At 50.7% G+C, this 22498-nt stretch overlaps 1 protein-coding gene across 1 annotated transcript; it reads right to left on the bottom strand.

The window, feature by feature from the left end:
• Nucleotides 1–2828: 2828 nt before the first annotated feature.
• Nucleotides 2829–22465, bottom strand: LOC149342184 (uncharacterized). Its single transcript, XM_089546762.1, has 6 exons — nucleotides 22445–22465; nucleotides 21446–21575; nucleotides 21245–21366; nucleotides 10781–10837; nucleotides 6699–6741; nucleotides 2829–3649 (listed from the first exon to the last, which is right to left on the bottom strand). The coding sequence occupies exons 1-6, from the start codon at nucleotides 22463–22465 to the stop codon at nucleotides 3258–3260; spliced, it is 765 nt and encodes a 254-aa protein (XP_089402888.1). The 3' UTR covers nucleotides 2829–3257.
• Nucleotides 22466–22498: the final 33 nt, after the last annotated feature.

Raw genomic sequence — 22498 nt, 5'->3', positions numbered from 1 at the left:
TTACAGTCAACAGCATCATCTCACAATAAAGTAATAGTATAGTCACTTTCCGCGACGCCTTCAGCCGCGAAGCGAGCGGGCGCCAGGCGAGCCGGACCCCAACGTCAGGCCAGCGGCAGCTGCAAGGCAGTTGTGGCCAGAAATTTGCTCGTATCACAGTTGTTACCTTTACCAGCAGCTCAGTATTGGTCAGCTATCCTCAAAAATGACACATTTTTCACATTTCTTGGCCTAGGGTTTATTATTTAACTCAAGAACACTCTTTAGCTCATTTTTTATGACGCCGGCAGACCTGATCCAGGCCGGTCGGCCGGCCGGCATGCTCGGCGTACTTGACGTTCGCACAAGGAAATACTAAACAGCCATTCTACCAGAGATGATGCTTCCTAGATTCGAGCAACGACAACATGTCTGTTCAAAAGTGGATCTTTCGGCAACGACGCCAACTGCGGCAACGCCGGGCGACGAACTGCGCGCTGGTCCCAGGCTGCCCTAGTCGTCGCTAGGCCTAATGGTTTCGTATCGCTGACGGCGCTTCGGAAGTCGCTTGCGCTATATCAAAAGGCCTACTCTTCACATCGCTTTACTGCGAACTCGTCCCATAATAGAATATATATTCGATTTCCACGACGCCTTCAGCAACGGAGCTAGCAGGCGAAGCGCCGCAGCAGCGCCAAAGCGGCTATGGGATGAAATTGGCTAGTATCGCATTCATCACTTTTACGATCAGCTCGGTATTGGCCAACGACCGTCAGAAGTGATGCATTTTTGACATGCATCTATCCCAGGGCTTGCTATAAACGTGAACAAACAATACTAGCGCGTTTTTCACTCGCCGGCGGCCGGCATCAAGGCTGGCCGGCCCGGCGTGGCTCGGCCCCGAGCGCCCTGAGGAGCGCGCTGTATACGTCATCACGACGCTGCCGCTCTCCGTGCTCGCTTTGGCTCCCGCTTCCCGTCGTTGCGTCTGCCGCGCGCGGCTCGTCGTTGACATCTAGCAAGTTGCACGCAGGCGACGAGCTGCGATCGGACGTTGCGACGCCGTTCGCAACAGCGCACCGCAGTGAATCGCACTCACTTTCGCACATGTGTCTACGACCACCGGAAGTAAACAAGCAGAGCGCCTTTGCTTGACGTATGCATGGGCGGAGCATCGGCCCGTCTTTTCTTTTTTTTTTCGGAGCGAGCCCCGCGTGTATGAGTTGAGGGTGGTATGTGGGGGAGAGGAGGAACACCATTTTTAATCCGCGATATCTTCGGTGTTGATGGAGTTCGCTTAACAATTTTTGCGGTGCGGCGACAAGTGATGGAATACCGATCTCTCGTGGGCTTTTGCTAACCTTGGCAAAGAGCTTTTCAGGGTCCCTTTAACCAAGTTAAGCCTCAGCCATTTTATGCGAAGCATACTACTTTAGCTACCACTTCAGCCCTTCACCGTGGTTATGCGCCTCCAAATCACGTGATACAAGACGTCACACCACGTGACACGATGACGTCACGACAGTAGAGAAACGGGGGCCCACCTCGCGCCGTCGCTGTGGTTGTGCGCCTCCAAATTACGCGACACGATGATGCTTCGCATTCTCCAGGCTTAACCAAGTTAAGCCTCAGCTTTTTTTTCGCTCCCTTCAGATCGCATGCATTTATTTTTCGCTTTTTATTGCGAAAGCAATACTACTTGCACTTTCACGCCTTTGACGTGACGCGGCCGGTGACCACCATTGACCTTCATTTGAGCTTGATTGCATTAGATTGGATTACATTGGATTAGATTGAATTAGATTGGATTAGATTGGATTGGATTGGACTGGACTGGATTAGATTAGATTAGGTATTTTCATGGGTCACATCGAACAGTTAAAACTGCCATTAAGAACCCAATGGGGAGCGCTTTTGACGATAGCAAGAACGTTAATAGAAAAAAAATGCTCTTGCCGTGGTATAGTCGACTTCGTCGATGCCAAGGGCTCAAGGCATATTTTCGGACATGGATAACGGACGCGGGAGCATTGTCTTGAGACTTGACTGCCGCGAGTCTCTTCTCGATTAATGAAAAGTCCGGCGATCTTTCTGGCGCGCTCATACTGCCCTGCCTCCACCATGGAGCCACGTTAAAAACCCTCTCTTGATACGCCCCACACTCTAAGAACTGCTACTCCTGCATTAAGAGTAAAAGAGCCTCGCTACTCCTGCAGGTCTCATCTACTCTCTACAAACGAGAAAGAGTGAAAGGTCCTGTTCACTCCTCTTGACAAAAGAGTAAAATGGCATTTCCACTCCTGCATACCCCAAGAGAGTTCAGTGCTTGTTTTACTCCTCCGCCAAAGGAATTAACAAACAAATGATAACGTTCATGCGGCTCCACAGGCTGCACAATAGATATCATTGCTCATCGTAGCAAGCAACTCGTATTATTTTCTTATGCCGCAAAGAATAATCTACAGCGAGGACGCGGTCGTTCATTTTGCTAAGAGCGCTCGCCATGCATTCCTTCAAACTTGCGTTTAACTGTATTTTCGCGGAACTACGTATACGTGAACTACGTGAACTAAGGGACTCGCTACTGCAAACGGGCATTGAATGCCCGTTCACACTTGCAAGTAGCAAAAGGCATGCGACCAGCAGTCGCTTGCGACCAGGCAGCATCTCCACGACACCGTTCCTCACACCTACAAGGGTGACCTGGCCAGTAGAATCCATGGCTTTGGATTCTACTGGCCGACCACCAAGCGTTAGTAGTTCTCTCGGCGCTTAATGTGACGCCGAGTAGAAAATGCTCTTGCGCTCTCTCCCTGCCAAGATCAGTGTTAAATAAGAGAGCCATAAAGTTCAATCTAAAACGTTTAATATGCGCTAAAGGACCAGTAATAATTTCTGGAACACATGTACGTCTACACGTACCCCGCACGTAAGGGGTGCACGCGCAGAGCTGATGCCTGTCACCATCGGCCCGTAGTAGACGCGCCTTTGGCTTCACCGCAGTGGCAGAAGCGCCACCTGAGCGTCACCATGGCCGCCGGCAGTCGTCCCACGGGATGTGGTGGTCATAGACGCAGGCGCCCCCCCGCGTTGTGATCTCCTCGATGAGCCTCCTCGGGTCCCCGCAGCGCCTACGTTTGTTGGACCCAGCCGCCGTGCAGCTACACCTGTAGGTCGTAGATGGAGAGGGCCAAGTCTTCCGAGCCGAGCGGAACCCTCAGATAGCGGGGCGTTGAGGACCCGACAGCGAGGACACAAGCGGGCCACGAAGAACGGCATTAGCCTTGGCGGCGGAGCCTTGCACGCTTGCTACGAGGCCTTTCAGGCGAACGCTCCTGGTCCGTAGAGGCGTCCGCAAGATGCTGGCTCATCGACGATGTATCCTCGTGGAAACGCAACAGCCGGGCTTCTTCGCACAACACTTGCGGTAACTCCGTTGAAAGGCGTTCCGCAGAGGAAAAGGGTGGCCGTTGCACGAAGCTCTGTTGTAAACTGTCGACACCTCCGGCCAGGCCTTCACTTTCACTCCATCTCTGCAAGTGTTGTTCGCTTTGGGCCGTGTGTGGCTGCTGCGCCTGGCGGCCCATCTGGCTGCGTCTGCAGTGGCTGGTGGTGGTAGGGGGGTGGTGGCAGGAGGCCATCGCGATGCGCTCAACAGAAATTCTGTCGCCTGCAGGAAAAATAAAATAATCTGTTATGACGAACGCCCCTGCTCAGGGCGCCATGACTGAAATGTATTTCACCGTGTGGTGGCGTGACAACGCTCACAACTCGAGGTTAAGCTCCTTAGACTGTGTGACAGCAGTGTTTCATGTTCACTCAGTCTTCCATAACTGCTGTAAATTCAGCGTCAGTTGGTGCTTAATACAAGTTTTACGCCACTGTATAAATCGAAGGACACAGCTTTTTAAGACAGCAAGCCCAACGGAGGAACATATGTGCTGGTTCTGAGAGGATGCAGAACACCGCTGCAGTCAGCGAGTACGGTCGACATCTTTGGCCTTATGAAATAAATTCAATAAAACCCTTCATTTTGAAATGAAGACTCAAGGCCGCTGTTCAGGGATCAAAGAAATCGGAGATATCTGACGGTTACCGAGCCTCACCCGGCTCCAGAACAACGAACGCCCGCGGGCAGCGCCCATTTCGTAACAGTGAAGCCTCCTCCCCTATACTTGGAAGTGTCGGGTGCAATTAAGTACGCGGAAAAGACGCGATTATTGTGTTGCATATACTGTATATTGGAAGGATCACGTCTTCAAAGCAGTGCATATACTTTTGCTGGCATCACTGACTATAGAAGCAAGGAGACGCCAAACGGCGCGAAAACATTTAAGAACGACGCGTTCCCAGTGACGCTCGCTATACATGCCACCACTTGTTTGCAAGCAACACGAATGTGAACTTAAACGTCACCTGTTTGCGCAGCTATACTTAAATGCCAATATGAACCTTCTTAACATGCGGCTATTGTGTACGATAGCTTGGACAGAAATGCGGACGAAGGACGCCGCTGAAAACGCTGTTACGCGAACGCTCGCTATTCAAAGGCATTTGAAAGAATGTAGAATCAGGGGAGAATCGGCTATGTTCCCGGGTGAAACGCCAAAGCGGCAGAGACGGGAAACGGCAGCCAGAAGGCCAGAATAGGACGCCAGCACCGCCAGAGCGGGACGCGAGCGTCTCTGCTTCCACAGAGGCCCAGCCAAGCATTTGTAGCACAAGTATTTAAATTCCTAGGAGCACGAAACGTACAGAGAGCGCAGTAATGAAAGACCACGATTACAAACAACTGCCCAATCTGAAATCCTCTTTCCAGATTAAAAAACCAGCTTGTTCACCTGATCGTCAGCGTTACAAATTCCACCTGAGGCTCAAGGTAACCGCGGCGTCAACCTACACTTAAGAGCAGTCGGTTAGTATAAGAAGTGTACACAGGAACCCAGGTCCCAGAAATTTTTGTCGCAGGAATGATGCTAAAGGGAGAGCGCACACAAACAGAAAAGAAACTCCATTTACTTAGATGTCCTTCCACTCGTGAGACCGTACACTGGCAGCACGGGAAGCAGCTGTCGTGGCACGATCATCCAGTGGAAAGAAAGAAGCACGCGCCGTCAATGCTAACGCAGCTAACGTTCTCAGTATAGATATCTAACATACATTTATTTTTCGCTTCCTTCAGATCACTGCACATTTTTTTTCTTTTTTAAAATGCTGAATTTGTACCAAGAAGAGGCCCAAATGTGTTTTCCTGCTTACTTTCCTGTAAAATATACTACTACTACTACTTCTTCTTCTTACTTTTACTGGCATCGAGTGAGCGAAGAGGCGCCAAACGGCAAGAAAACTGTTCAGAACGATGCGTTCCAAGAGACTCTCGCTACATGTCACTGCTTGTTAGCAAAAAACACGAATGTGAGGTTAAACGTCACCTATTCACGCAGCTATGCTTACAAGCCGCGATGAGCCTTCTTAATATGCATCTATTGTCTACAAAAATTCAGGGGGCACTTTGACTGTCTAAAGTGGGTAGAGGCGGAAGCGTTTTCCGCACCACCTTCGCTGTTTCTGTGGCACTGGTGGTGTCACATATAATTGAGTACTAATTACTAAGTGATGGCAAATCACTAACTAATTATTAATTACTGATTAATCCCTGAATACTAATTAACTGCTAATTAATGACGCTTAAGCTCCGCCTTTAGGAGTGGAACGCGACAGCGCGTTGTAGCACTGCCAGGGAGTCCACGGAACGCCACCACCCGTTCGGCGCGATGCCTTGCCCTTTGAACGCGACGCTTTTTGAGGAAAGAAAATGGCGCAGTAATTCTCTGTCATCTCGGTGGACACCTGAACCGCACCGTAGAGGAAGGGAGGAAGTGGGAGTGAAAGAAGATAGATAAAGAGGAGCCGTAATGAAGAAAATGAAAATTGTATTTGAGGAAAGGAAATTACGCAGTAACTGTCTCACATATCTCGGCGGACACCCGTCAAAATTCAGAGGGGCACTTTTTTGACCTAAAGTGTGGTCACTGATGTGTGGTTAAGATAAGCTTCGCCCCTAAGAGTTGAACGCGACAGCGTCTTGCAACGCTGCCAAGGACTCCATAGAACGCCATCGCCCATTCGGTTCTACGCCTCGCTCGTCGGTAAATTGGTTTTTGAGGAAAGGAAAGTATCTGTCTCTCATTTGTCGGCGGACACCTAAACCTCGCCGGAAGGGAATGGAGGAAGATGAGAGTGAGTGAAGACACCGTATTCAATAGACGCGCCTTTGTTCATTCCAAACCATCGAGGGACCTTCCCCGCAAGCTTAGAGAGATAGAAGGCTTAAACATCAGCCTCTACGCAGATGATGTAGATGTCTGGCTAAACAAAGGAGGCGAATCAGAAATGAAAGAAAAGCTACAGAAGGCAGCGGATATCATTAACGAGCATGCGAAATGCGTGGGTCTCAGCTGCTCTCCGCAAAAGTCGGAGCTATTTGTAGCAATGAGCAAGCGCAGTCAAAGGATACCGGCAATCGAGGTTACACTTGAAAATAGAACGATACCAATTGTCGAGGAAATAAGAATCCTAGGCATGTATATTAACAGAAAAGGGAAAAACAAAAGTACGCTAGACAAGCTCAAAGCGCAAGCTGAACTTGTCGTCAGAGCCTTCAGAAAGGTATCTAGAAGGGGGCAAGGACTCTCAGAGTCCAGCAAACTAAGACTCACGCAGGCCTTCATCGTTAGCAGGATACGCTACGCAACCCCATTCCTGAAAATAAACAAAACCGAAGAAAAGGCATTAGACACAATCATCAGAAAATGTGTCAAACGAGCGCTAGGGCTGCCCATTTCCACGTCCAATGATATACTGGAGAAAATGGGCCTGCATAACAATTGGAGAGAACTGACTGAAGCGGTTAGAACATCGCAAATCGAAAGGCTAACATCCACACCCGCAGGAAGGAAATACCTAGAGCTAGCGAAATGGGCAACCGTAGATAGCACAGTGAACACCAGAACAGATCTGGGAAGAGAAATAAGAGAGCATCTTATTATCGCTCCCATACCTAGAAACATGCATCCCATCCACGACAAAGGCAGAAGGAAAAGCAGGGTCGCACAGCTGACTGCTAAGCTAGGCAAGATGCCACAGGGAACCGTGGCCTACACTGATGCCGCGGTAGGCACGCTAGGAGACACCGTCTCCGTAGCCGTCGGGGACTCACGCAGAACGTTACGCGTTGTAATACACCTTGACTTAAAACCCCTTGTGGCGGAGGAGGTTGCAATAGCGATCGCTCTAACTCAGCCAGGTACCAAATACGTAGTAAGCGACTGCAAAGCCGCAATTAGAAATTACAGCAAGGGACGCATCCACGAAATGGCGGCTAAATATCTAAAAGACTTTATCCCAGCCCACAATATTCAAATTATCTGGACCCCAGCCCACTCGGGTCTGGTTGGAAACGAGGCCGCCCACAGGCTCGCCCGCTCCTCTTTACCCCGGGGAGCCGTGGACACCTCATACGAATTCAGCACTAAAGAGGAAACCAATACCTTTAATAGCATCACAGACATTCAGAAAAAGAACAAAAGGATCTATCCTCCTCCGGATAGATCGCTTAGCTCGGCTGAGGCCTATGACTGGAGAAGACTCCAAGCTAGAAACTTCGCATCCCCGCTCTGGAGGAGCTGGACAGGAGGTGACACGAGGGAGGATGCGGAGGTGTGCGAGTTCTGCGGGCATATCGCTACACTCGAACACATACTATGGAGATGCCCAAGTGCCCCAGGATATGGCAGAATCAATAATGCAGAGGAATGGGAGACCATACTCAGAACTGCCGACCTTAGCATACAACGATACGCTACCCGCCTGGCAGCAGAAGCTGCGCGACTATACCGTTGCTAGTCTTCCAGCTGCGACGCTGCCCCTCCCCGGACGCCTGCGTGCGGACCCGGAGGGGCACGGGTCTTCTTCTGGCGGAAATAAAGTTTCTTCACTCACCCCCCATCGAGCTGGCATGGCCGAGTGGATAGCATGCTCGTCTCTCACGCCGAAGACCGGGGTTCGATTCCTGAGCTGGACCAATTTCTTAATCGGTTTTATTTATTTATATGACCTGACTAGTAAAGCTAATTAGGCTAATTGGGTAATTAAGCAATTAACGATGTCAGTGCACGTTAAAGAACCCCAGGTGGTCGAAATTTCCGGAGCCCTCCACTACGGCGTCTCTCATAGCCTTAGTCGCTTTGGGACGTTAAACCCCATAAACCAACCAACTAAGCTCAGTCCCACTTACTTGGAGCATCACTATACGATCCCTTCAATTGGTTGCATGGTTACAATTGATTGTAAAACATTTTATTCGCCGGGAAGAGCTTGGCAAGAGGTCGCGTTAAGTGATCAAGAGTACATAGCCCTCGACGACTTTGTCAGCCCACTCCACCGCCAAAACTTGCGTTCTGGGGTCAGAGCTAGCCAGCACGGTCTCCCACCGCTCGAGAGAAGGAGCTGTAACTAGATCACCCGGAGGTGGCCCTATTTTGCAGTCCCACAGGATGTGATCGTAGGTAGCACGTTGGCCACAGTGTTTGCAGTTTGGGTTGTAAAGATCTGGATAAATGTGCGCGAGGAGTGATGGGGTGCGTATCGATCTCGTCTGTAGACGACGCCACGTAACCTCTTGTTCTTTAGTAAGTCTTTTGTCTGGAGGGGGGAAAATTCTCCTCTCTAGTTTAAAATGATTGGTGAGATCATGATATGTGATCATGGAGTCCTTCGTGAAATTCAGGGAGCCAGACTCATCCACTGCCCGGTCGACGAAACCTCGGGCTTTATTGTGGGCTGCCTCGTTCCCCGGATTCCCCGAATGGGCTGGGACCCATATCAATTCGGAATAATTTGGTGAGAATTTGGTTGCGTTAAGGATTCTAAGGGAGGTGTTTGTAATTCGTCCTTTAGCGAAATTATTGATACCCATTTTGGAATCGCTGAAGATGATGCTCCCTTGGGTATGCGCTAGGGCGAGGGCTATAGCCGCCTCTTCTGCCGTTTCAGAGGATTTCGTTTTGATTGTCGCCGAGACGATGTGGTCACCATTCTCGTTCACAACCACAATTGCAAAGGCATTGGTATTTTTGTATTCTGCCGCATCTACATAAAGTGTTCCAGCGCACTGTCTGTATTTGTTATGTAAGGCTTTGGCTCTTGCTTGTCTTCTACCCTCATGGTGTAAGGGGTGCATGTTTTTGGGGAGTGGTTTGATTAGTAGGGCCGTCCTATAGTCGCGGGGTAAGTCTACTTTAGCATCGTTATTCGTAGGTTGAAAGTTAATTCCGAGCCTGGTAAGAGGCATGGTTACAAGCCAAAGTGCAATTGGCCCCGTTTGAAATTCGCGCACTGTGACGTCACTGGTTACAAGCCAAAGTGCAATTGGCCCCGTTTGAAATTCGCGCACTGTGACGTCACTACCGTTTCCACCAATTGAAAAGCGTGACATTTTCTGTCGACAACTGCTGCTTACAACGATGAGACATTAAAGGCTTCCGCCTTAAAATCTTGGACGCAAATGCGAACGAAGGACGCCGCTGTTCGGAACCAAAACACGTATCGCGTACGCTTACTGTTCAAAGGCATTTGAAAGACTAAAGCATCAGTTGAGAATCTCCTATGTTCGCGGGTGAAATACGCCAACGCTGCAGAGACGGGAAATGGCTGGCAGACCTAATAACTGGCTTCCAGGGTCAGTGGACGCCTGAATGGCGCTTTGAGGTACTACGTGGGGTTGTGAGAGATGTGGGCTGCATGCGTTAGCGCTGACAACGTTGTGGCATACACGTCGCACTGCTGCAATGGGCCGCAGCGTTCATTCGGTGAGCGCTCTCGCGATCAACCATTAACAGCCTCCTGGCAGTCGCCAGCAGCATCTGTGCGGGACGCGAGTGTCTCTGCTCCTTTAGTGGCCCAGCGAAGCATTTGGCCAAGCATTTAGATTGCAAGGAGCGCGAAAGGTACGGATAACGCGATAAGACCAAGGTTACAAACAACCAGCCCATTCTTACACCCTCTTCACTATCGAGCAAGGAGACGCCAAACAGAACGAAAACAGTAAGAACGATGCGTTCCAAGAGACGCTCGCAACATGGCACTTGTTCGCTAGAAACACGAATGTGAGCTTGAAAGACACCTGTTCACGTAATACTCACATGCCAAGATCAGCCTTCCTAACATGCATATATTGCCTACAAGAACCTGGGCAGAAATGCGAACGAAGGAAGGCACTGAAAATGCTGTTCGGAACCAAACAGTGTCCCTTCGGATAGGTATCGCGAGCGCTTACTGCTCGAAGGCATTTGAATGAATGTAGCATCAGTGTAGATTTTTCTACGTTCGGGAGTGGAAGACCAACGCAGCAGAGACGGGCAACGGCTGCCAGACTCGGACGCCAACAGCGTCGGTGCGCGAAGCGAGCGGCTCTGCTTCCACTGAGGCCCAGCTAAGCATTTCGCCAAGTATTTAAACTGCAAGGAGCGCGAACGTACTGAAAGCGCAGTAATGAAATACCAAGAGTACAAACAACCAGCCCAATCTGAAAGCCTCTTCGCAGAAGAAAAAGCCAGCTTGTTCAGCCGAGTGCGAGCTTCATGTATTCCATATTAGGCGTAAATAACCATCCCGTCGACCTCCACTTAGAGCTCTCGGTTAGTGAAAATATTGGACAAAGGAACTGAGCTCCAGGAAATTTTTGCCGCAGTAACGATGCTAAATGGAGCGCACACACAAAGAGATAAGAAACTCCACTTACTCTCAAAGATGGTCCACTCGGGAGACTGTACACTGTCAGCACGGGAAGCAGCTTCCACTGGAATGAAAGAAGAACGCGCCGTCAATGCTAATGCTGCCAGCATGGATCTCTAACGTGCATTTATTTTTCGCTTCCTTCAGATAACTGCACATTAATGTTTTCTTTTCCTAAAACGGGCGCAAAATTCACTAATATGTTTCCCGCTCAAAGATGCTTCTGCCCAAATTGTCGGGTGTTTCTTGTGCTCGTATGTTTTTGTTTTGTTTTTTTTTCGCTTCTGAATGGACCAGTTTCAAACGAAAAATAGTTTTTTTTTGCGGAAAGGAAATGGCGCAGTGATTGTTTCACATCCGCTGGACACCAGAAACGCGCTCTAAGGGAAGGGAAGGCGGGACTAAAAGAAGAGAGGTAGAAAGGGGTGCCGCACTGGAGGACTCCGGAATAATTTCAATCACCTGGAGACCGTCGTTATAGTGCCTAGAGAAGTATATTTTTAGGCACTATACCTTCGTGAAGACGGGGCATGGGTATCTGTTACAACCGCCGTCATGAATTCTTCGGACGCGGTCGTTGCGACGCGCGTCTGTTCTCTCAATCTTTCCTCTCACATTTCAACTCTCCTCTGTCTATATACATCTGTGGCATTCGGTTTGCAGCCTTCGGGCTGCGGTCGTGTGTATTTTTCAGCCAGCGTCCGTTCCGGCGGACGCGGTTGTTGCGACGCGCGTCTTTACTCTGTCTTTTACTCTGTCCTCTTATCTTTTAACTCTCTTCTATCTGCACGTGGCAGCGGTGGTGGCTCGGCTTGAGCCAGTTGGCAGGCCCATGCACTTTCCTTTTCATTCTTCTCTCAGTCGCAACCAACCAACCAACCTATGTCTACACGTGGCAGAGATTGTGGCTCAGCTCGAGCCAATGGGCAGGCTCGTGCACTTTCCTTTTCATCCTTCCTGCAGTCGCAACAAGAACAGAAGGGTCGCTTGTGTAGAATGCGAACGGACGCATGCTATATCGGCTCCGTCAAGTGTCGCTAATTCTTGCGGCGCATCAGTTCGGCCTCTCTTGAAATCACCAGGACTCCGGAGGCACCAAATTTCACTAGGTGGGCTCCCTCCCAAAAAACATGCATCCCTCTCACAACATCAGCAGAAGGAAAGCCCGCGCGGCAAATATGCACAATAAACTTAAAGAAGACAGGTCAGCGCTGTATGTAGACGTGCCGAGTACAGGCACAAAGAGGCATATGTTGTGGCTATAGGTGACCACAAAGGCGACTACACAGCAGCTGCGACCATACCAGCGAAAAGCAAGAAGCAGAAGAATCAGCAATAGCATACGCCATGTGCACAAAAGTCTCGCAGGAAAAGACCATAATAAGCGACTCAAAAACTGCGATAATTAACTTCATAAAAGGCAGAGTACATTCCCCGGCCGCAAAACTAATTAGCAAATACCTCCCAGAAACTCGAGTCAAAATAATATGGACCCCCGCACATTCAGACCTCCCAGGAAATGAAAAGGTCAAAAACATAGCCCGAGAACTAACTATAGGGCAGGACCAGACGTGTTCCCAAACCACGGGGCCAGCTCAGCGAGGGACCATCTACTCATTTTTAGGGAAATCACGACTTTCTATCAAAGAAGCAGATTGGAATATCCCCCTCCCAACCCCACACTTTCGCAAGAGCAAGCAACCACTCTCAGGAATCTCCAAACGTACACATTTCCATGCCCCGCAATACTAGCCAAAATTCATCCAGATATATACTCTGCAGAATAGGTTAGGGTTAGGTAGAATAGGCGATAGGTTAGCACCAAAAAGGAACTAGTGCATAAATAATAACCGTAATTACAGGAAGGGGGGGGGGGTCAACCGCCCTCCCTTTCCCCCCCTTCCGGACGCCCATGCTCACGGGCCTGCCTCATCGCTTCAAAACCAAGCCCAATCGCGTCAGTCGAAGCCCCCTCCTATGCCACAGATGCACCTTCAAGACTACGTGTTCATCGTCAAGCCCAGGGTCACCGCCGACCTACACCCCTGGCTTATCGCATCTTCCTAAATTGTAGCCGAGATTCGGATCCCCCGCACCGATCTCTCGTTCGGGCTCCAGGACACCAAGACCTCCACCGTAACGAGGCAGCCGACGCCGCCGCCCGCGCGCTCTCTCTCCGGGCATTTCGCACGGGACCCGACGTTGACCAGGACTCCGATTTCAATCCGGTTTGCACTTTTAAGGAAATTCGCGATTATTACTCCTACCCCGTGCAAATGGCTGGGGAAGGCCAACGAGCGGGTACTCCTGCGCCTGTTCACTAACACGATGCTGTGCCAGGCAACTCTAAAACATTTCGATCCTCAACTCGACTGGCGGTGCTCGCACTGTGGGGAAGAGTCTGACACCTACCACATGGGAGGAGGGGGGGGGGGGGGGAGGCTGCCAGCAGAACTCATCCCCTTCCCAAACCCCACCCGAGAGGCGGCCCTGTCCGGCTGCTGCACCCTCGAGGCCCAAAGTGCCTTAATGCAGCGCATCTGGGCTGCGGCAATCGCCAATGGGGTGCCTGACTAGACATGCCACCTCGAATCCAAACATCTTTTCGCAGACACCATGTTCGGGTTTCACCCACACAGATCTGCACAGGATGTCCTACTACAACTCAATCGGGCTGTCCTCGACCCCGTCGAATGCCCTCACAATGACAAGGTCGTACTCCTTGGATTTGAAGGGAGCATTCGACAACGTTACCCACGAGATCATTCTGACCCATCTCTCTCAAACTAACTGCGGCAGAAACGCCTTTCAATACATTCGGCAATTTTGACAGACAGACGATCTTACATTCACACAGGGTTGCCTTGGAGACATTGAGGCCAACCTGCAGGAGGCGGCGACCATAGTGGACCGTTATGCTCGCCGCTGCGGCCTCCAATGCTCCACCCAAAAGTCTGAATTTGTGCACATACGCCCCTCACCAAAGTGCACAGCCAAAATTTCATTGTCTCTTGAGACAGGTCCAATCCCTGAAAAAATCGAAGTCCGGGTACTGGGGCTCTTTATACATCAAGACAGACGGTCAGAAACAACATTGGCCAAACTCCGTCAGGTGGGGGACCAGGTGGGCCGCTTAGTCCGCCGGGTTTCTAACAAGCGCGGGGGGTTACGATGTAAGGACGCCTTGCGGCTGGCGCATGCATTTGTAACCAGTCGAATTCTATATTCGACTCCATACCTCCACCTGCGGAAGCAAGACGAGGATTCACTCGAAGTCATCCTCCGCAAAATTATTAAGCGGGCTCTGGACCTCCCCGTGACCACCTCCAACAAGCGCCTCCTGGGGCTGGGCATGGTGATCACATTTCGGGAGCTCCGGGAAGCTCACTTGACCAACCAATACACACGTCTCTCGAAGACATCGTCGGGTCGCCGCCTTCTTGCCTGACTACACATCCAACACACCACTCTCATGGAAGAGCGCGTACGTATTCCATCCCAGTGGAGATGCGCCTTCCACGTGCGCCCTCTTCCCGCGAACATGAACCGTGAGGACCATAATGGCCGGCGCCTGGTGTGGCGAAAGCCCTGGCCCGCCACTATGGATCGAAACCCGGCGTATTCTACGTAGATGCCTCCGGCCCCCACCATGGGGGATGGTTCACGGCCGCAGTCGTCCACGAATCCAAAACTGTGAACGGCCTTACTTTCCGAGCCCGTGACATAACACACGTGGAGGAGGTCGCCATTGCGTTGGCTGCATCTCATTCCAATTCAAAACAATTATTTCCGACTCGCGAGGGGCATGTCGGAACGTCGAGCAGGGCTGGGTACCGTATCTAGCCTACCGCATTCTCCAAAACAGCGTCTATACCGAGGAACCCGCTCACCGGCGTATCGTTTGGGCTCCTGCTCACAAGGGCCTTGAGGGAAATGAGGCAGCTGACGCCGCCGCCCGCGCGCTCTCTCACCGGACATTCCCCTCTGACCCCGACGATCAGGAACTCAAATTCACTTCAGCTTACTCGTTTAAAGACATTTCTTTACTTTATCAATCTAGCCATAGTCTTTATCCCCGCCCGTGTAAAGGTCTCTCAAAGGCGGAGGAGCGGCTTCTGCTTCGCCTATATACAAATACTTTGCTGTGCCCGGCAGCTCTCAAACACTTTGACCCTTCTTTCTCTGGCAGCTGTCCGCACTGTGCGGAGAAGTCTTCGGACATCTACCACATGGTGTGGGCCTGCCCCTCCAACCCTGCTATCCCCCCTCACCCCAACCCAACCCGGGAGAACTGGGAGGCGACCCTGCTCGGCTGCTCTGACCTGCAGGCCCAACGGGCCCTGGTCGCGCGAGCCCGGGCAGCGGCCGGCGCCACTGGGGTCCCGAACTAGGGACCTCCACCTAGTACTTGTGAGGGCTGGCCCCCTCTGGGTCAGCCCATACCTCACCTCCCGAAGTTTATCTGTAAAAAAATGTGTTCCACCACCACCTGGTGGTTGTAAGGGCGTGACCCTTCAGGTCACAACCCCCCCCCCTCTCCCTATGATTAATTAAATGTTTGCACCACCACCACCAATAACACTAACATCGCACAGCACACAGGCGCCTTTGCGTTTAACCTCCACCGAAACGCGGCCGCTCCTGGCTCAGAAGCTCATCAACCGCTTCTGCGATTCCGCGAAATCTTAAATCATTACTGCGATAGCCACCGCCTCTACCCGGTACCTGCCAAGGGGCTGAGTAAGGCCATAGTCCTTCAATCATTGAAGGACTATGGTAAGGCGGAGGAGCGAACTCTGCGGCGCCTGCAGACAGGAACTCTTCTCTGTCCTGCCATAGCAAAACACTTCGATCCGAACACAGATGGGCGCTGCCCGCACTGTGGAGATAGGATAGGATAGGAAAACTTTTATTGTCCAACAGAAAGAGGGTAGCCAGAGGGCCACCCGCCTAGACGACGGCCGAAAGGTCTTGTCTCTCGGCGGCGGCTTCGGCCAGTCGGACGAGTTGTAACTGAGTCGCCGGGTCGGAGCTCAGTAATAAGGTCTCCCACTGATCTTTTGTGTTTATACCTCGTCCCTCCCGGGGGGCATGAGGACATTCCCATAGTATGTGGTCCAAGGTGGCCCTAAGTTCGCAGTTTGCGCATTTTTCTGAAAATTGCCCTAGGTACATAAGACTCCAGAGGGCCGGGTTTGGAAAGGTGTAAGTTTGTAACCGGCGCCAGTTGATGGCTTGGTATCTGGACAAGGATCTATCCGCTGGAGGAAGTCTAGCTCATTGCAAACGATAGTGTTGTGTAATTTCTCTGTAGGTCATCATGCGATCCCTGTCTGTAAAGACCACCTCGCTCGGGTCCGCCCGGAAAGAAAAGCCTCGGGCGAACTCGTGGGCCGTCTCATTACCAGGCAGGGATGCATGTGCTGGTGTCCAGACTAGTGTAATTTTCCGGTCTATTACATGACGGCTTAGAATTGTATTCGTTATAGGGGAGACCCGGCCCGTGCTGAAATTTAGTATGGCAACTTTGGAGTCACTGATGATGTATCTCGCTTTTGTGCCTACACAAGCCAGTGCTATGGCAGCTTCCTCTGCAGTCTCTGGGTTAGCCGAGAGTATGGAGGCACTGTGGAGAGATCTGCGATATTTTTCACCGAGAAGCATGGGAGACTGCCCTCCTCAACTGCTCCACACTGGAGTCCCAAACTAAAGAAGTCCCCATAGTAAAACGGGCGCAAGACGGGGCCTCGTCCTGCGGTGTCTCGGACTAAGGATACCGACCATGTAGCGGGGTCTTCTGATCCCCAAACTCTCTCTGAGTATTACAAAACGTTTTTCACCACCACCACCACCGCGGTCGCGTTCGAAGCTGGTTCCTCCGGCTGAGAAGAGCTCTCTAATCAGAGAGCCTCTTTTTAAGGCGAAAGCCTTTTATGCCTCATGCTGTCGTTAGTAATCCGTGTCGGCAGCCGTGTCTGCGTCCGTGTCGGCAGCCGTGTCGACAGATGTGTCCGCGTTTTGACGGGTCTCCACCGAGATATGTGAGACAGTTACTGCGTAATTTCCTTTCCTCAAGTACAATTTTCAGTTTCTTCATTACGGCCCCTCTTTCTCCCTCTTCTTTCACTCCCACTTCCTCCCTTCCTGTACGGTGCGGTTAAGATGTACACCGAGATGACTGAGAATTACAGCGCCATTTCCTTTCCTTAAAAAGCGTTGCGTTGAAAGGGCAAGGCATCGCGCCGAACGGATGGTGGCGTTCCGTGGACTCCCGGGCAGCGCTACAACACGCTGTCGCGTTCCACTCCTAAGGTCGAAGCTTAAGCGCCATTAGTTAGCAGTCAATTAGTCATGAGTGATTAATCAGTAATTTGTCATTAATTAGTAATTTGTCATTACTTCGTCATCAATTATGTGTGACGTCATCCAGTGGTGACGTCACTTTAGACAGTCAAAGTGCCCCTTGAATTTTTTAGAGCGCATCTGCGCTTCCCGTAATTCCTCGAACGTGTTGTGCAGTACCAAGGCTAATGCGCAGACTGCAGCAGACCCCCACAGGCAGAGTTCTTTTAAAGAAACTGGGGCTACACCGAACAAATTCGAGAAATATTGAGAACTGAAACGATCCCCGATGAGTACCGCAGCACGCTCAGGGTGGCACTAATACCAAGAAACATCTCCACAAAGACCGCAGAGAGGCAAGGGCCGACCGCTTACAGAAAACACACGCATCCCAGGATACAACAGTGTATGTGGACGCTGCCACATACGCCATGACAAGGGGAAAAGGCACCAACAACGCAGTGGCAACTGTAGTCAACTCAGAATTACACGAGATTACCAGCGCCTCACTGCAAGACTGCACGATAGCTGGGGCTGAAGAAGCGGCCGTCGCTCTAGCGGCAGCGGAGGGCTATCGGACTGGGCGGTCACTGACAATTCTTACTGATTCACAATCAGCCTGCCGCAACTATATTTGCGGCAGAGTCGGTCACAGAGCGCTACGCATACTCCGCTCTGTAGACTGCAAGACGCAACAAACAAATGCAAAACAACACAAGCTGATCAAACATAAGATCAACTGGTTACCGGGGCACACGGGGGTGGCAGGAAACCAAGAGGCGGACAGGATAGCTCGAGGATATACCAACTACCGAGCATCCAACGTCAACGACCTTGAGGAATCCCTGCCAGTACCTCAGGAATACTCGGCCATACTCAACAACTACAAAGGCAGCAGGATGCGGTACCCACCACCGCACAAATCTTTAAACAAAGAAGAGGCTGTCACATGGAGACAACTTCAAACGGGGTCATATCCAAACCTAAACACACTAAGTAAAATTCACCCCACACTTTACGCACACAGTTGTCCGTGGTGCCATGAAAAACCTACACTGTATCAAATAACATGGGCATGTCAAAAAGTAGACATAGTCCCAGTTATACAAAACCCAAGTGTGGAGCAATGGGAGGGTCTGCTCTCCAGCGACTGCCGCGATGACCAGATCGGTTTGATACGGCGAGCTCAGCTGACGGCAGCATCCAGCGGAGCCCTGGAATAGGGCCAACCTACGGTTGCGGATGGACTCATCTGACCGCATAAAAAACACTTGTGCTAGAGCCAAATAAAGTTATCCTATCCTATCCTATCCTAGAGCGCATCTCTTTGGCGCCCGTTTCCGCGTTTCGCGGTGTCAGCGTTGTCCGTCGCCCGTCAGCGTTGTCCGTCGTTGTAGTACGTTGTGACAAGCAGTGGACACTTTAAGCTGCGAAACCAATGGAGCGGGAGCTTGGAACGCAAAGGGAAAAAATTGATAAATTGCTTTTTAAGCAAAACAAATGGCGCACTATCTGTTTCACACATCTCGGTGGACGCGTGAATCAGAGGGAAGGCGCATAACTGCCCTCTTTGAACAGTGGATACCTCAATCGCAGTAGTGACAGATGTGCGCTGCATGCGTTGGCATTGACAACGTTGTGCCAGAAACGCGGCGCTGAAAGCCATAGGCCTTCGGCGTTCGTTGTGTACATTGGCGTTGACGTTGACAATGTTTTACACTCCGATCATTTTAAGGAAAGGAAATGAGCATAACTGGCTCCCTGGGAGTGGACGCCTGAATCGGTACGTGGGGTGACGAGAGAGAGGTGTGTGCTGTATGCGTTAGCGCTCGGGAGATCGAGCAGCCGTGGAAAAACAAATTGGCAGAGGCTTAGCTTGGTTAAGCCCGGAAGGTTGCGAAAGCAAATTACGAGCAACTTTAGCGACATAAAGAACTTTCAGCTGAGTGTTTCTTGAGAAAGGAATATGTGTGAAAAATGACAAGTTGTCTGCAATTGTACACACGTGTCTTGCTCGAATTCTTTGCCTCAATCTATCGAAAAGCTGAAACAGCTGGTGGGCTGCGCTCAAATTTCTCATTAGAAAGAAACGTTATTTTCGGCAATTTTTTAGTTATCGTTAACCACCTGAGCTGACTCTCTGCCATCCTCGCTGCGTTTGGTGCAATCCAGTGTTTCACCCTAACACGCCAACGGGTCCCAGTTAAATTTCCTTCGGGATGAAATGGCGACCCGTTTGTTGCCGCTACCAATTTTCTGCTCGTCGTTCCATCGCTTAGTTTTCGAGCGCTCTCGTTTAATTTTGAAATTCTTTCTTAGCACCCTTTAAATTTTATAGTTTCGTACCCGTAGCTATGTATTGGCAGTGCTCAATCGTTATATAATTTTCTTCTGAAGAATGTTGTTAGGGACATCGTAGCATGGAAAGTGCCACGTTACCTGCTGTCAGGTGAAAATCTTCCTCTGCGCCAACGGTGAGCGGCAATGATGATGGTGATAATTATGTGACTATTGACTTTGCATCCGGTGGGCGACAGTTTTTAATGCGAAAGCATAAGATGGCTCAATCTCAAGGTCATGTGCGCAAAACGTCTCGTCAAAATGAGTCCGGAGTGTGGATGGATGGAAAAAAAATCTCTGCCTCCCCCGTAACCGAGAGTAGAGTTAGCATGAACTGCAGGACGATGCAGAAGCGTACGCGGACACGACGAGACGCAGGCCTGACAATCTATATGCAGCGCGTTCGAAACTGTCTAAAGTGCGTAGAGGCGAAAGCGTTTTCCGCACCACTTTGCCTATGTGACACTGGTGACGTCACCACTGGATTACATCACACATAATTGATGACGAAGTAATGACAAAATACTAATTAGTGACTAATTACTGATTAATGACTAAATACTAATTAACTGCTAATTAATGTCTCTTAAGCTACGCCTTTAGAAGTGGAACGCGGCAGCGTGTTGTAGCGCTGCCAGGCAGTCCACGGAACGCCACCACCCGCTCGGCGAGATGTCTTACCCTTCGAACGCGACCCTATTTGAGGAAAAGAAATTACTCGGTAATTTTCTGTCATCTCGGTGGCCACCCGAACCGCACCGTGCAGGAAGGGAGGAACGCCACCACCCGTCCGGCGCGATGCCTTGCCCTTTGAACGCAAGGCTTTTTGAGGAAAGGAAATTTGGTTTTGGTTTGGTTTTGTGGGGTTTAACGTCCCAAAGTGACTAAGGCTATGAGAGACGCCGTAGTGAAGGGCTCCGGAAATTTCGACCACCTGGGGTTCTTTACGCAGTAATTCTCTGTCATCTCGGTGGACACCCGAACCGCACCGTATACAGAAAGGGAGGAACGCCACCACCCGTCCGGCGCGATGCCTTGCCCTTTGAACGCAAGGCTTTTTGAGGAAAAGAAATTACGCAGTAATTCTCTGTCATCTCGGTGGACACCCGAACCACACCGTACAGGAAGGGAGGAACGCCACCACCCGTTCGGCGCGATGCCTTGTCCTTTGAACGCAAGGCTTTTTGAGGAAAGGAAATGGCGCGCTGTAATTCTCTGTCATCTCGGTGGACACCCGAACCGCACCGTAAAGGGAGGGAGGAACGCCACCACCCGTTGGGCGCTAAGCTACCGGCGCTTGTATGCCGGTCCTGTAGGAGGGCTTAGAGAGTCTCGTTAAATCTTGTTGAATCCCGTACGGTGCCCGGATGTTCTCGTTTCAGTGCCCGGATGAGTGGAATTCAGTGCCCGGATGTTGGCTCTCGGTCTCGGCGTGACGTCACCACACTGCCGACAACGGGGGCTAAAAGCATTTCATGCTTAAAACTTTATTGTCAATAAATTGGTGTTCTTGACCCTTACGGGTCACTGGGCGCCGTGGTCGATCCTTGGTCCAGGATGCCGCACTTTACTGCCATCGTGGCTCGGCGCACAAGGAATCGTTGCGCTTCCTCGTCCTCGCTGGCCAGCAAGTGCTCCCGCTGCATCACACTCGGGTTTATTCTTGGCTCTAAGTCTGCCTTAGGGCAGGTCCATGTGATATGTTCTAGTGTAGGTTTACCCTGACACCACGGACATTCGTCTGCATATAACGTGGGAATGCAGTAAAAACGACAACTTTCGCAAATACCCGAGTGCAGAACAGTGGGAGAGCCGGCTCTCCAGCGGCGATCTGGGTTGCCAACAAGGTCTGATCCAGCACGCCCAACGAGCAGCGAAGCTCAGCGGGGCCCTGGAATAGGGGCACCGACCCTGTGAGAAGAAGATGGACCTCTTCTTTCTCGTCTGCTACTAGCACCTTTCTAGAGCAATAAAAGTCTTTCCTACCTACCTATTGTGTAGGGAAAATCTTGTGTAGTTTGTGCACGTGTAGGTAGGTACCGGTTTGTAGTCTGCGCCAGTCTACCGCCTCCTCTTTGGTGAGCCTTTTGTGTGGGGCCGAGTAGCGTTTCCGCTGACCCCTGTAATGATCGAGTATATCTGAGTACGTGGGGGTAACTGGGTCAAAGGTGCCTGTGGTGCAAAGTGCTGAGTCTGCTCGGTTGACGTATCCCCGAACTAACTCGTCTGCTGCCACGTTGCCCCTCATCCCCTTATGTCCCGGAACCCACACTATACTGTTTAGTGCTTTTGTGTCTTCTCGTCGTGTGTAGAATATGATTGGCGATGCTGTCGATCCTGCCTCTTGTGTAGTTTCTACATGCTTGTTTGGAGGAGGGCAAGAAATAACCAGCGCAACGATAAACAACCCCAACATAGAAGCAGCTAAAGAAGCCGCCATTGCTCCGCAGTGTGTGTCCGCACTATGACGTCACAACCTGAATGCGAGATTGGGTAAGTGCAATGCGAGTGAATACTAAAATTAATTAGTGGATTAATATTTCATAATAAAAATTGATGACGCGCTGTCGTTAATTAGGTAATGCTAATTAAGATAATTAATGGCTATTAACAAAATGAATTAAGGCAAATAATATTCAAGATGGTAACGATGACGGAAGTAATGATGGTGATAAATGATGACGTCATAGCAAAGTCACGCAATTTTTTTCGTTATTAACCACAGAACCACCGCGGCGGTGTTTAATAAGTAATCATCGGGAGTGGAACAGGCTGGGCAGCAATAAAAAGAACTTTATGCATGAACTATCCCAACTGGCATCGCACGCTTTTTCGCTCTAAAGATTAGTGCGTGAGCAGTAAATGTTCTTGCTTGATTTCGCCGATGGCAAGGCTAATAGGATATTAGCGGACGTGGGCAAGGGCCACTGAAGCATTGTCTTGCGTCCTGGCAGCCTCCAGCCTATTATCTAATTAAGGAGATCTTTACAGCGCGCTCCATGCACCACATGGGGTTGGATGCGGTCAGGTCCACTGGCTGACC

This window comes from Amblyomma mixtum, chromosome 5 (assembly GCF_055824585.1).
Source record: "Amblyomma mixtum isolate Tamu chromosome 5, ASM5582458v1, whole genome shotgun sequence".
NCBI lineage: Eukaryota > Metazoa > Arthropoda > Arachnida > Ixodida > Ixodidae > Amblyomma > Amblyomma mixtum.
Note: the sequence above shows the minus strand (reverse complement) of the source record. Positions and strands in the feature narration are given on the sequence as shown.

Bases quoted from the DNA above. Each gene is read 5' to 3' on its own strand.
- LOC149342184 (XM_089546762.1), bottom strand. From the start codon at position 22,465: ATGTGGTGCATGGAGCGCGCT. The intron at 21,576-22,444 runs GTAAAGATCTCC...CGATCATTACAG, and splicing joins TGTGGTGCATGGAGCGCGCT to GGGTCAGCGGAAACGCTACT. The intron at 10,838-21,244 runs GTATTTGCGAAA...CTTTCATTCCAG, and splicing joins TCCCACTGTTCTGCACTCGG to TGGAAGCTGCTTCCCGTGCT.